This window comes from Ceratina calcarata, unplaced genomic scaffold (assembly GCF_001652005.2).
Source record: "Ceratina calcarata isolate Rehan_Ccalc_2016 unplaced genomic scaffold, ASM165200v1 scaffold219.2, whole genome shotgun sequence".
NCBI lineage: Eukaryota > Metazoa > Arthropoda > Insecta > Hymenoptera > Apidae > Ceratina > Ceratina calcarata.
Window position 1 is genome coordinate 131,694 of NW_017143660.1, and position 14,923 is coordinate 146,616.

The 14,923-nt window shown below is 45.1% G+C and overlaps 1 protein-coding gene across 7 annotated transcripts in view; it reads left to right on the forward strand.

Annotated features, from left to right (window-relative positions):
• The window catches only part of LOC108622378 (Z band alternatively spliced PDZ-motif protein 52), a 28,603-nt gene extending 13,795 nt beyond the window's left edge, over positions 1-14,808 (forward strand). The window contains exons 6-17 of one of the 7 annotated variants that reach the window (XM_026811410.1): positions 315-537; positions 1,673-1,858; positions 2,135-2,234; positions 2,420-2,566; positions 3,029-3,082; positions 3,788-3,914; positions 4,407-4,460; positions 10,408-10,549; positions 11,172-11,358; positions 11,431-11,551; positions 11,620-11,735; positions 11,879-14,808. In XM_026811410.1, coding sequence (XP_026667211.1) covers positions 315-537; positions 1,673-1,858; positions 2,135-2,234; positions 2,420-2,566; positions 3,029-3,082; positions 3,788-3,914; positions 4,407-4,460; positions 10,408-10,549; positions 11,172-11,358; positions 11,431-11,551; positions 11,620-11,735; positions 11,879-11,956 — 1,535 coding nt within the window. In that variant the 3' untranslated portion in view covers positions 11,957-14,808. Of the gene's footprint in view, positions 1-314; positions 538-1,672; positions 1,859-2,134; positions 2,235-2,419; positions 2,567-3,028; positions 3,083-3,787; positions 3,915-4,406; positions 4,461-6,756; positions 9,790-10,407; positions 10,550-11,171; positions 11,359-11,430; positions 11,552-11,619; positions 11,736-11,878 lie in introns of all 7 variants that reach the window. The other 6 variants (XM_026811412.1, XM_026811411.1, XM_026811413.1 and 3 more) reach the window with 6 other exon arrangements.
• The last annotated feature ends 115 nt before the right edge of the window (positions 14,809-14,923 follow it).

A 14,923-nucleotide genomic window follows, 5' to 3' on the forward strand; every position in this document is an offset into this window, starting at 1 on the left:
TTCGACGAAGAAGAGAGCGGCACGATCATCGCGTTCCGATTTCCAACGTCCAACGAGACTATCTCTCCTCAACCGTTTCAAATTACTGTAGAAATTAATTTCTCAATAGAAACCTGCATAATCGGTTCCGAATTGAGTAAAACGCGCGCACGTTATTAGCAAGATCTGGCGCGACTTTGGAAACTGTTGAACGCGGTGAAGAGAAACGATAGAGAACGTCCCCATAGAGGACAGTTCGAGTTCGAAGTTGGCTACTCGATTACAGTTTCTCGTACTAGAGTCACGAGCTGGGCTTCTCTACTTCCATGTCGTAGTTCCTTCGAGAACAGAGTTTTACTCGGCGGTGAGCCACGCCGTTGGCGGAAGGGCCACTTCGCCGAGATCGCCCACGCCTCTATTTCATGCCCTCCACGGTGTCGGGCCGGCCTTCAATTCCAATTCAACCCTGTCGAGCCATCGAATACAACGACAGGAGTCTTCCTCCTCCTCGTCTGGGTCGTCTGTCGTCCGTTGTAGCAACTGCGACCGAGTGATCGTGTAACTATTCAACGTGAAAATCCACTCCAACCCCTTTTGCACCGGTCCAGTTCCGGACCGAAACGATTTCTAGCTTTCCGACGATACGTCGCTTCTATTCGATTGTCTTTAAACATAGAATGCAATGTCACGTATGTGGATTGGGATCAGGCTCGCGATTTCGACAATGAATCTATTTTGCGAGCCAAAAATGAACTCGAATTTGTTTAATTTCATATTGCAGTGTGCTATGCATTTTGTTATTTTATGAATCGCGACGCCTGATCCTTAAGTGACAAGGCTGGTGGAACAATTTTGCGAGATTTAGTGTCGTATGCTGATGTCAATTCGAAACGCTTTGTTCCTTGTCAACGAAATGAGAGTTTTTCGCATTTTTCGTTCGACGTATTCTAAATTACTTTGATGTTTGCACGTTTTTGCCGCCTATATTTTTTTAGTGGACGCACAAAAACTCTCTCTTTTGTCTATCTTTCCTCTCTATCGCTGTCGCCTCTGTCGTTGATATCGCTCTCTTGATTAGAGATTTTCATCTCACTCCGTAAAAAAAATTGTCCGCAATTTTTGCGAGAATTTCTCTTGCTTTTCATCATGGGAAACAGTTGGCTGGATTCATGCCGCCCGTCATACCTCGACTTTCATCGCATCTCGTCAACGCGCGTAATCTTTTTTGACATTCTTTTTTTATTATCCGTCGAATCATCTTGTATTGTGACTTATAGTACGCTTTCGATGTTGTACTTCTTTTTTGCAACATGTTTTTTTATCAATGTTGTGGTTTTATGTTTTTCGTGAACACTTTTTTTACACGTTCACCTTTTTTACTAAGTGATACTTTTTCATGAATACACTCGTGGTTAACTATTTTTATAAGATCACGGTAAGGGAAACGTGTCATAAATTTTGTGTAAGACCTACTTCACTCGACTTAGCACATCATTAGAAGCAAACATTCATTCACACGAAGACACAATAAATATCGTGTTCTCGGCCTCCCTCGTCGAGGTATCGAGTCCCTCCCGTTTTTTCCCGAATACTTTAGATGAAAAACTCGTGGCACATCCGACAACAAAGCACTCTGTATTTATTCGACAAACGAGAAAGATAACATCTTTTACATAATCGTTCTCTATCGCAGGGGCGTGTTCGTCAGGATCAAAGAGAAGAACTTACACGTAGAATGTTTCAAGTGCTCCACCTGCGGTACTTCATTGAAGAACGTAGGCTATTACAATATCAACAACAAACTGTACTGCGATATTCATGCAAAACTGGTTGCCAGGCAAAATGCACCAGCTGGCATGGTACCCATCACTATACCGTCGTAAGTATTGAAACATTTGCATACAGAGTGACTCAACAGGAACAGTCTTATGAAATAATTAATTATTCTTTTGTGATTCATTACGAGATACGAGATATTAAATTATGCAAATCTTAAACAAACGGTTACATTAATTTGTGAAAAAAAGTTAACTGAAAATTGCATATGGTCAGTAAGATTGTTTAGGGTAACCGTGTTCTCTTACGCGAAGCAGGTGTAACATTAATGATCGGCAGTGCGTGCACGGAATTTAAATGAGCTCATTAAACGTTCCAGAGGCGGTAAGGCTCCGGCGAGCACGATTTCCGCTGCACTGGCGAACGCACCGTTGTCTCCACCGTTGAGCAATCACGCGTCTTCGCCTCTACCATTCTCTGTGAGTATTTCTCCCCGTTCATTTTATAATTTCAATATTTTGCACCCGGACGCAAAATTAATCGCCTGATCGCTTAGACTATGCTTAATTCTAATGATCGATTGAGAATAAAATAAAAAATAATTATTTAAAACTTGGCACGTTTGCGTGTGTTTTCTTTTGCTTGGCACTAATCGCTTTTCCAGGCTTACAATCGTACGAGTCCCGATTACGGATTCCCGAATTCTCAGCAATCGCCTCCGAATAGAAACGGCTTCATCGGCAACGGCAACTGCCACTGGGAATCGAAAACGTTTACAAGCACGATCACCATTCAAACGGGTTGCACAGAGGTTCGCGAGTTTTCGATCCACTTAACATCCCCTTACGCTTAACCAAACTATACACATACACGGACGACGATGTGTCAATTACTAAAATTAATCGATCCCTGTGACGCTTCCAATCTGATACATCTCAGCTTCGAAGTTATATTTAAAAGTAAACACTCGCTTTAAAATACTCGCTGATTCAGAGAGGAATACGGATCGAAATGAGAAAGAAAGTAAAGACTACTAAAGAATGAAGAAGTTTGACGAAGAAAGAGAACCGCGTGACCTGTGTCCTTCTTCGCGGACTTCCTGTTAATTAGTCTCAAGAATAGCGATCCTTGACGTTTGACAGGCGTTGACGAGTATTATTTCGACGCGTGTGACTAATTACCCTGGCGCGATTCGGAGCGTGCGTGTCTCGCCCTCCCTTTTTTTAATTGCCACTTCCACGTGACCATCGTTCTCTCGTTTTATGTATTGCAGCCCACCCGCCTTGGCACTTCGCCCGTCGAACCACCCAGTTTCCGATCAGTCCAGGTAATGTCCCAACGCGGCTCGTCTTAAACGTCTCGCACTCGAAACCTTACACTCGGTAAGGTACGTTCTCATCGAACCGATGAAAATCATCCGCTGACTCGCGGTGACCGCTGCTTTGTACACCAGATATGTTCTCCAGACAAGTACGTCGTTCTTAGAAAAACGAAACTTGGGAACCCTTGCCGTGTGAGATTCGAGCATGGAGAATGCACCGGAGAGAGACTGTGCTTAAACTCGTGATCACCTATCAGTTGTTCCCGTGATTCGACAGTGTGTGAAAGAATGATATTTCGGTGTCCCGTTAATGATAAACGATCTTGATACCTTTCAGAGAAGAGTGCGCGAGAAAATTGTAGTCCTACCGATGCTTCTCTGCTTCTAGTAAGAGGTCATGTACTTTCGTGGTGTCAAGGCAGCGGAAGTAGTATCAATTACGTTCGTTTCAGAGACTAATCGACCCGACCACCCCGGCTCATCGCGCATTAGATAGTTCATTAGACGTAGCTGCGCGCATTGCATTTGTCATGTCGTTTGCCACGAAACCCTAACTAATTTCACATCAATCAACATCCATTTCTTTTTTTTCTGTATTTGTTGGAATGCGAAGTACCACTACTCCACTTTTAACATCGTCGATCGTGACATTACACCATTATAACATAGCTCCAGAGCAACGAATGATTAAACGTGATTTTCAATATACAGGCTCCGACGTCGAACAATCTAATCGGCCCTAAACCTTTTGGAGGATCGAACCTGTCATCGAATCTGTCGTCGCCTCCGTTAGCGAACTCAGGCAACAGCACTCTACCACGGCCTCAAACTGTGACCGGTAAGTCGTAAACTTGTGTAATTAATAATCGCGACAAGATTCGACAAGGAACGGAGGAGGGAAACTAGTTTCCTGCAAGTATAGACGTTCAGACGTGTACGAAATCGTTCTTCCATTCGCAACTTGTCGTTACGTAATCGACAATCGGATTACATAACGATTAATATAGTTACTCGTTAAAAATACAACAGGATAAGAAACGAGCCCCTCGTTTGTACAAGCACGATCTTTAGCGTTACGTGCACGAGATTCCGCGTCACGACGACGCGACGCGATGCAAGCATTCCGATGATTATTACGACGGTCACGCTAGTGGCATGTCAAACGAACGGAACATTAGTCAGGAAACGAAACCGGAAATCGTTTAACTCGTATAAATTATCGATGACAAGCCCGACTTTCTCGTCCGCAATCTGGAGGAACGATCTCTGGCTTTTGATAAACGGCTCGTTATCCTTGGCCTCACTTTCTGTCTTCGATTGTTACGAATAGGTCTCTCCTCTCCGGGCTATTGGCTACCGAAGCCAAAAAACACACCCTTCAGAGGTACGACAACCAGTATGCAAGCCCTTCGGCCGAGTCTCTAGCTTTGGCTAATACACGTTTCAATCTCGCTTACGTATCCACTGCAGTCATCTTTTCTATTCTACGTTCGTTCAGACATTTAGATCAAGCGAAGGAATTACATTCCTCGATGATCGAACTTTTGAACCAAGCAAAAGAACAAGCTGAATGGCTTGTTCCAAAGAAACTCGAGCATTCATTTCCATTTGTTGGTCCTTGTTCTCGTTCGTTGGTCTAGACGCAGCTTTCATTGAAAGATCAAGTCCCTGCCAGCGAGTGAACTCTCTTTTTCTGTATCAAGTTGTACTTTGAAGTTCATTCGCTCGTCGTTTCCGCGGCGTATCAACGGCGAGCATTAACATTTCATCTTTGATCGCGGTCATCATTTTAAATGTCATCGAACAGGGTGACACATTTCTCCGGTTGGACTTTAATCGCGGACATATGGAGCAACGATGATGATCGAAACGAAACTGGGACGATCGGATAGAGACCTGAATAGCGTACAAATGAGTCAAGTCCGCTTCGATAGAGAAACGCTTGCGTAACAATGAAGACATTCCGATAAAAATAACCGCGTACTATACGTGTTTTTCTTTCTTTTTATTTCTTTGCCGACATCCAAGCCGTGCGTGCTTTCTTTTTTTTTTCGTACGCTCATACACAACGATTAGGAATCATACTTCCATTCACGCCTCCTCATTCCCGGGCATAATTTTTTCTTTTCTTATCTTTTTTCAGCCGGTTCATCTTTCAACCCGAAACCTAGACCCTTCTCCCTCACATTCGCATGAGTCGGTAGCTCTTATTGTCAGCTACGTCGTCGTCGTCGTCGTCTTCGTGCTGACAGCTGAATCGAACAATCAAATTTTATTAAATAACCACATATTCATATTCGACGTTCACGATTACTCTTTAATCTCGAATCAAATCGCATAGTACAATTCTCCGTTGTCAATAAATTGTCTTCCATCGAACAAGTATACGTTTTACGGTATTACCACCGAGGAGAGATTAGTAATCTCTCCTCGATGGTATTACTAACGACAAGATTTTAATCAAATATGTATGATATAATAATAGGAGTAAATAAAGTCACGATGAAGGTTTAACGTTATCGTTCATACTACTGTACATACAAATGAAAACATATCCCAATTTGCATCTTTTAAACATTCTCATTCAATATCGTTAAATCAAAAATTGTTTGCCAACTGTAACATAATTTCGAGATCGAATAGATCGTGAAGTCGAATCCATGTTGTTATTGTCGACGAACGAGTTTCTCGTTGAATGGAAGTGTTGTTGAGAAATTACTGGAATTGCAAAATAAAACGATAGTTAAGCCGAGCAAGCTCTTCGCTCGATATACATGTTGTTCCTTCATCCAATTCATGTCACATACGCGCGCACACGTCTTCAAGATCCTCCTTCAAGAAAACTATCGTTGATTAACTCAATACCGTCCTACATAAATAGATTCGCGTCGACGCTTTCGAGATGCGCTCGAGTCGTCGAGATGTTAACTGTCCCACGATTTTTTTCTCTTTTTTTTTAACAATCGTCCATCTGGAAATTGCGATGGATCTTAGGATACGTGAATCGTCTCGACGGAGTCTACGAGTAACTTCAGAGAAGTGCGACTGCTCACTCGCAAATGCTTAAAGCAAGCTTCGGTCTTTTTCTACTTGAATTTACAATCAGTTGGCCAATTTATTCGCGGAGCTATCACTCTTCGCCATTTTTCATTTTTAAGTTGCGGTTCTTTTTATTTTGCATCCTGAACGTGCCCGCGATCCGGCTTAATTAATTTTCAAAATTAAATCATTATGATACAAACTTAACCCTTTAGTATAAGAATATCATCAGTGAAATTTCACAAATTTTTATTCATTAGAATATACAACACGTAATAGCTTTGTTTGCAGTCACTATAATATTATGACATTAGTTTGCATTTGTATGCCCTTATTGAATTTATATAAACTAAACTAAGAGAAAATTTCACTCATGATGTCGTTGATAATTAATTTTGACGATATACCTACAGATTAAGAAACAAAGGTTCGCGGGCACGCGTCAGTCAATGTGCTTCTTACTCACAGCTGATTTCTTTGTTTTTTTTTTCGCTCTTTCTAACACGCCCCAACCTACTATACCTGTGTTACCAAACGCGTGTTCAATGTTTCGTGTGCCTTGTGATCCAACTTGGTCTGCTTCCAACCACGCATTCAATCCCTTATCCCCCTGAGACTTTCTCGTGGGATACGAATCTCAGAAAGCTCGACGGAAACCCGCGAAGAAAAGTCCTACTATTGCGAGATCGTTGAGAACACCAAAAACGAGTATCAGCGTCGTTCCGTGAAAGCCAAAAGCCTCGCGTGGCCACCTCCAAAGCCCATCGAGGAGATCACTTATCCCACTGCTAGTCCCCTGTACATCGACCCGAATCCAACCCTCGATAAAAGAGACAGACAAGCGGTCAAAGAGAAGAAAGCCTGCATCGAAGCCTGCGAGAGAGCTCTCAGCAAAAAGAGAAGCGATAGCACAGATCGCGAGGTGGAAAGAGCCACCAGGCAGTGCAATCGCTTCGACGAGAACCCGATGGATCGGATCAGTTGCCCGGGACCCACGTATAGAAAGGTCGAGCTGGTGGAGACGACCACCGGCAGGCAGTCGAGAACCGAAATGACCTCGAGGCCCAGCTCGACCGATAGCGTCCGAAGATCGTTGACTCCCACCAGAATCACCCAACCAATACCGAAACCGTGGACTGCCACTGTCTCTACCGGCAGCAATCTTTACGAGCAGAGCTACGCTGGTGTCGAGCCACCGAAGGTGTGCAAGAAGTTTCATTCGAAGGAGATCTGTCAGAGAGAGCGGATATGCGAAAGGAATCAACCTTTCCGCGAGGAGCATCGCGTGTACAAGTCGGAGGTGTGCAGACGCGAGCAGACGATTTGCGAGAAGCCACCGTTGCCGACTCAGCACGCGGTTAGACAAGAGGAAGCGAAAGAAGAAATCAGGGAGATCGACCAGGAGGTGACTGATCTGAGACCAGCAGACGAAATCGGCGACGAGGATACTGGTGGTATCCGGGGAGAGCACGACTTCATCACGGAGACCACGGAAGAGGACGTTGACGGTCTGCACGTGAAAAAGAAAACGACTTTTGAGAAAACTGTTTCACCGTCGCCGGCACGGCCCAGCACTCCTGCGATAGAGGAATCGAAGGAGGAGATTGTAAAGGAGGAGACGGTGGAGAAGACCGAAGAGACTTACGCACGGAAAACCACTAGTCACGTTGAGAGACAAGTTGAAGAGAAGGAAGAGAAAACTGTCGTCGAATCAGCTGAAGTTGTCACTTCTGCCGTGGACGTGACGCAAATGGTAGAGAAAGCTAAGCAAGATGAAGAGGAAAGAAAGCGAGAGGAGGAAGAAGAAGAAAAGAGAAAGCAGGAAGAAGCAGAGAGAAGACGAAGAGAAGAAGAAGAGCAGAGAAGGCAGAAAGCAGAGGAACGGAGGAGACAAGAAGAAGAGGAACGGAGAAGGCAAGAGGAAGAGGAAGAAAGCAGGAATGTGACTTTCGAGGAGGAGGAAGTGGAGGAAGTAGAGGAAGTTCGGGAACAACCTCTGGGACGTACAGTTGTCCGCGAGGAACGAGTGACAGAAGCCGAAAGCGATACCCCGGGGCGGAAGAAGCTCATAAAAGAGACTTACGAGGAGATCACGGAAGAGGTGCTGGTTCAAGAACGGGTTCGAAGAAAGGCTATCGACGACGAGCGCAAGAAGAGTCTGCGCGAACAGGTACAAGTCCATAAAAGTTTGAGGGACCAGCAAGCGCCAAAGGATCGACGCGTATGCTCCAAGTACCCGCCAGCTGCGGAGATCATGGAGACGAATAAGAAGCGCGTACAGTTCGTGAAACAAACGGACGCCGGTCCAAAGCCTATACCGCATTCTGCCCTTCAGAACGCCACTCCTAAGGAATGGAAGTCTGAAATGGTGAATGCCTTGACGACCGCGCCCGATCGGCCTTTCACGCCGCTCAGTACGTCCTCCAGCGTGAAAGAACTGTATACGGAGGAGACTATATACTTGGATCATAGGTGTCGACCCAAACCCTCGCCGAAGGAAAAGGTCCGACCGATTTCTCCGTTTCAGGAGGCGCTCATGATCGCTCCGGAAAGGCCCTACACGCCTATCGGTCGGGAGATCGGTCCCGACGACCGGAAGATCGAAAGCCGTTCAACGACACCCATGCTCGGAGGTGAAGGAGGTCCGCACCCTCCGCCATCTAATATTTTATTCGGCGAAGTGAAACCTTGCACTGAACCACCTCCCAAGCCCTGCGGTCCTCGACCTTTGCCTACTCCACCTCCGGATTATCGTTTCCCTACAAGGGAATCTTCTACGTCTCCGGTGAGATCGCGACCCCAGACTCCCATGACTAGCAAAGGCATTACTGCTACTCTGAAGAAACCCGACACTATACCATTTTACCAAAGACACCTCGTGGCTACGAAGAAGAGCGCGGTCGAGAGTCACACATACGAACCAGGAAGCAGGACACCGACCCCGACTCCAGGAAGAGCAAAGTCACCAGCTTGTGGTCCACCGTCGCCCTCTCCTTGTCACATGAAGGCTCAAGCACCCAGGATCAGGGACGACGCACCGCCTAAACGGAGCTCCGTCCACTTCCCCACGAAGAAGAGCGTTTCCTACAAAGTGGACGAGGACACCGACGAGGGGCACAGACACGCGGAGTATGCTGCCACCAAAACAGTGGCTGTCGACGAAAAGCGAACGGACGATGCGGGCCGAGAACCGTTGGACGCGGTTCATGCTCAATATCAAGAGAAACGGTGTATGACTAGCGAGGAAACGAACGAAGAGAAGAAGTCGATTACAAAGAGAACACTGGAAGTTAACGAAGACTTTGAAAGATGCGAAAAACGGGTCCCGATTCGTCCTTTACCAGAACGGGGAGAGACAACAAAAGGCGTTTGTGCCATTGGTAGAACAAGTCCATGTAAACTCTCTCTTCCTTGCCCATTGGCTTCGAAGGACCCATGCACGTGCCCTGTACCTACGCCGGTTTACAGCAGCTCAACGGAAGTACGTCATGTTAGTTACGGAACTCCACCATCTAGACCCTGTACGGATACGGGTGTAACAGTGTTACCATGTAAAGCTACCTCCGATCAAGGCACCAAAGCAGGAGTCGTCGTCGTACCCTGCCAAGGGCCGTGCACTTGTTGCAAGAAGGCAGGCGTCTGTGTAGTCCCGACCGCGGACCGTTCAGGAGTGTGCGTCTCTCCCTGCTTCGACATGCCAGGCGGAAGCTGCGGCCAGCCATCCGGACGCTGCGGCCGCGAATCCGCCTGCGAGCTCGACTGTATCCCCGGCAACTGCCCAGACTCCGGAGTCTGCGTCTCGCCGTGCGGCGACGGATCCGTTTGCGTGGCGCCTTGCACTAAACCTGGACTACCACCTTCAAAGTCGAAGCTTCCTTTTCCTCAGATCCCACTGCCGGACGAACCACCCGCGTCCTGCCCCTGTCCTCAACGAAGCTCCTTCGAGCCAATCCACAAGCCTCGCACTAACTTGAGCGGACAGCTCGCGCGACTCACTGCCAAAGTTGCCGGCAAGCAGCAAAACTTACCCACCGTGCAATTGTACAAGCCCGAAGCTCAACCCCAGACCCAAACCAAATGTGAGACCAAAAGCTACAGCTGTAAGACCCAAAGCTATTCTTCCACTCAAACCCGTTGCCAATCAGGCAACCAATGCCCGCCGAACACCCGCTGCTCAACCGGGAATCAATGTCAAACCCAGAATATCTGTCAGGACGGTATTCACTGTGGCCCCTCTGACAATACCCAAAGTTTAGTAGACCCACCAAATTTGTCATCCCACCCGGATCTAGGTACCGGAGTCGGTGGCCTCGGGTCCAAGAGCGGAACATTCGCTGGTAGCACCGCGCCGAAACGAGGACGGGGGATACTAAATCAGGCGAGCGGACCGGGATCACGAATGCCCCTCTGCGCCCATTGCAACTCTTACGTCAGGTACACCACCTTTCATCACCGGTGTGCTGCTTGTATTTTTTCTTTTCAATTTCAGTGTTTGCCGCATCCCCCCTTTATCTCTTTTCTCCGTCATCAAACGATGAGGATCGAGTTTTTGCTTTTTTTGTACTGTCTCCTCGTGTTAAATACGTGATATCCAGTTAAATGTGCGTTTCGTTTTTGGATCGATCGATTCAAAAACTTTGTGAGGTTGACAAGGAGTTCGAGCATTTTATTTCAATGTAGTAGGAAATGTTGTAAAAAGTTATTGCTTATTGTGGATAGAGAAAATATCGCCTGACGATTTACACGATTTGAAAGCAACTGTTTATTTTAATCCAATTCTATTTTTTTTTACGTGATTAACAATGTTAACTTGTTTGCACGATGTTAACAGCTAACGAAGAAAATACTAATCACAAGTCGAATGGTCTCGTCATAAAGCCGGTGTGCTGTAAAAACGACAAAGACTGCACAAGGTTCGTAAAAAGAATACAAAAGCAAACAGTTGATTTTATGAGAAAATTGTTGTCCGCTGTGCCTCTACGTCTTGCTTGTTCATTCGCGTACAAAAACCACTTCGCTCGACCCGCTTGGAGAGTAATCGCTCGCGATCATCTAGGGGTCCGTTCATTACCGCTTTGGGTCAGATCTGGTGCCCCGATCATTTCGTATGCGTGAACACCCAATGTCGTCGACCTCTGCAAGACATCGGTTTCGTCGAAGAGAAGGGACAACTCTACTGCGAGTACTGCTTCGAACGGTTCATCGCCCCAAGTTGCAACAAATGCCAAAACAAAATCAAAGGCGTAAGTATTGAAGAAGAGAAAACTTTTTCGAAACAATTTCTATTGATCCGTGAACGACCATGATAATTTCAGGACTGCTTAAACGCGATTGGAAAGCATTTCCACCCTGAATGCTTCAAATGTTCCTACTGCGGCAAGTTATTCGGTAACAGCCCGTTCTTCCTCGAAGAAGGATTGCCCTATTGTGAAGCTGGTTAGTCTCGTTTCTTTTTTAATAAAAGAATAGCGAAGATGAATATAAGAAATTTCTTTGACATCTAGATTGGAACGAGCTATTCACGACAAAGTGTTATGCGTGCGGATTCCCAGTCGAAGCTGGCGATCGTTGGGTAGAGGCCCTGAACAACAATTACCACAGCCAGTGTTTCAACTGCACGGTACGCAATTAACACGTTCTCGTTCAAGCGAAATCGATTCCTCTATTCCATGCAAACGCGTCCATTCTTTCCTTTTTGGAGATTTTAAGTCGTACAGCGGTTATTAAGCACTTAGGGATTTTAGAGTTCATTCTTTGTTCCAGATGTGTAAGAAGAATCTCGAAGGCCAGGGTTTCTACGCGAAGGGCGGTCGTCCGTTCTGCAAAAATCATGCGCGTTAAAGCTGGTGGCCGTTAACGATAATGCATGATATGGGAAGGGTTGCGAACAAACGGAAACTAGGAAAAGCGAGAAAATATCGCGAAGAGAAACGCGTATATTAGCTTTAAAGAGCACGAATTTCTCCTGCACGAATCATATCCTACAATCAGACTGCGGATTTTATGTATTCAGAGATTGCGCGCAATGTATAAAAATATGTATATGGAATATCAAAAGCTGAGTACGCGTTGCAATATTTGAATGATAAAAGAATAATAAGATGCATCTCTTTAACTGAAGACATGTTCTATTTTGCATAAAAATCCGTGGTCTACATATAATATTTCTTGTTCTTCTTGTATATGTTTTTCGGCCGACGACGAACTAACCCAATGACAGGTGTCGTTAATATACGCCGCTGTTAATAATTGTAGGACGACCAGCGAATATATTTATTTACGAACGACTATTGAACGCGAACTAATTGTACCATCGATTTTTAATCGTAACTTCTTTCTAAAAGCCTGTCTCCTTTTAAGAGTCTGTTTAAACGGGCAAAATCCCTCGACGTCGCAAAGAATAAGATAAAAAGAGTATAATTTCTAGAATTGCAGCGCGCCGAGACTATCGTGCTCACTTACAATAACACTTACTACTTACAAGCCGCGCCCACGTAATTATCGAAGTCAGGAGTATCCAAACCGTTATTTTGAGGGTGGGAGCGTTCTCCCTAGCTCCCGAGCAGGGTAGTGAGCCGAACATGGAGCGGCGAGTTATAATGTAGCGAAGAGATCACCTTCTGTTAATAGCTGATAATAGTAGGCCTACTAGCCTAACACGTGTATCTGTTGTTGTCTCTCTATTGTCATCTCACTCGCACAGTCTACTGTTCACTTTCCATACTGCATGCTCGAATGATGAGCGATTCTGACATCCGGAATAGACGCAAAATCCGGTCCCGATCGGTGGCCATACATATCCGGAGACTAGCGTATTTCGACGTAAACCTTGAATGAACTCATTCAATGCGAGTGGACGCGTATCGTGTGTTTACTACTGAAACGACATTACGTTCAATCGTGACGTCGAAGTCGCAGTTACAAAGGGACTTTCGAAGCAAACGCGTGCGTGCCAACTCGCCATGTGTACTGTCAACCGCGATAGTCACGGGCTCTCGGAACGCTCCCATGGACATGCCTGATCTAAGTAATTGTATACTAGCAATTGCTCTCGAGATACCTTCACCTGAAACGCATGGCGAGTAGTTTCGACTCGGTATCGAGCCAAACCTAATCCGCCCCAGGAAATATTCCTAATCCGCCAACACAACAATTCTTCATTTCGATTGACCGTTTAACGTGTATATTTTGTTCTATAGCTTTTTATACATATGTGGGACTATGTAGGAATTGTATCGAACCAAACCTAATCCAGCTAAGGAACTATTTCTGATTCGGCAATAGAACATTTTGTTTGAATTGGCCTCTTAATTCGATTAACTTGTACAATCCGTCGCATACCTTTTTGTCTAAGAAAGAACGTGTTTGATGAAAGCAAGACGCAGTCACGTAATTCGTTCGTTCCGGATTAGAGATTCGCTTGCACGAGCGAAGTTTAAGAAGAAGTTCTTAAAACGACCAATTACGTTCGGAAAGTTCGTTGGGTTTCGCTTGTCTCGACGTTCCACGACTAATTGGCGGATTAAGCAGCCATAAAATATCGATGAGACGCGCAAAGCTGCTTCTGGCTTTGCGAGCCTCAAATTTTAATGGCTGCGACCAAGTTAAATCGGTTTTCGTTTCCGTTCACGGCACGGAGACTCGAATACCTTGTGAAATCGTTGCCGCAGAAAATTCTGCAACGATACAACAAAAGGCCGACCGGCTTCTGGTCTTGGCCACGGATCACGCAAAGGTCATCCAAGCAATTAGTATTACTGGCATTATCACATATTTCGCATTATACTAGGTGCACCTAACACGAAAATGCCGAGATTCGATCCCCACCTCTAGAGCCAAGATCAGATGGCCGACTTTATGGAGTATAAATTATAAATGGCGAAATATATTCAATGAGGAGACCGCTTGTATTTTAATTAAAAATCGAGCGAACTTCCAGCAAAAGTTAGAAACTTTCCCCGCAGTCAATTAACGGATTAAACAGTTGTTTAACGCCGGATACGAAGTTCAACAAGAAATTAGAAACTTCCTGATCGTGTCTTCACGGTTGTAGAATTTTCAGCTTGAACCGAACACGCACAACCCGTTCAAAAATCGCTGTTCACAACCCGAGCTTCAAAAATTTCTATGTACAGACTGAGTCAATGAGAAATAACATGCAATAACTCCTTGTTGAATGATTTTATTAAAACATGCTGCATACGAAATTATAGAAGTTTATAGAAATTATAGATAGAAGATTCTATTCTGACAAATTAAACGTATTTCTGCCAAGCTGTATAATAAAATCAGTAACAGGATCGAGTTAAAATCTTCGTGCATGCGGATTTTATCATAAATCATCCAACGAGACTTTTTCGCTCTGAAATCAAATGATTCCATAATCGAACGATCGTACAGGGACCGAGAATATGGTATTTAATTTCGGCATGATCAAACGTTTACGAACTATCTGCAAAATTGAATAAACGATCATGAACACGCTTCGCCTTGGACTCAAATCGGTTGCCTAGCTTTCAAAGTGTCTATAGATATAAGGGCGAAAAGTGGAGAAAGAGTTGGCTTCGAGAACCGAGTAACTCGCGGTTTGATAGCAGTTGTCAAGTAATTTTAGACGAGGTTACCGATTTCTGTGCCATCATCGCGGGCTCGTGTAATACTAGTAGCAAAGTTCGCGAATCGAAAAAAAAAAAGAATGTTTAACTGTATATTGTATAATTTAGTGTGTAAGAACACGCAGCGCATTCGCGGTAATAAGAGAGAAAGCTGAACAGTCGGACCCAACAGTGTGATCACCACTAAGCGGCC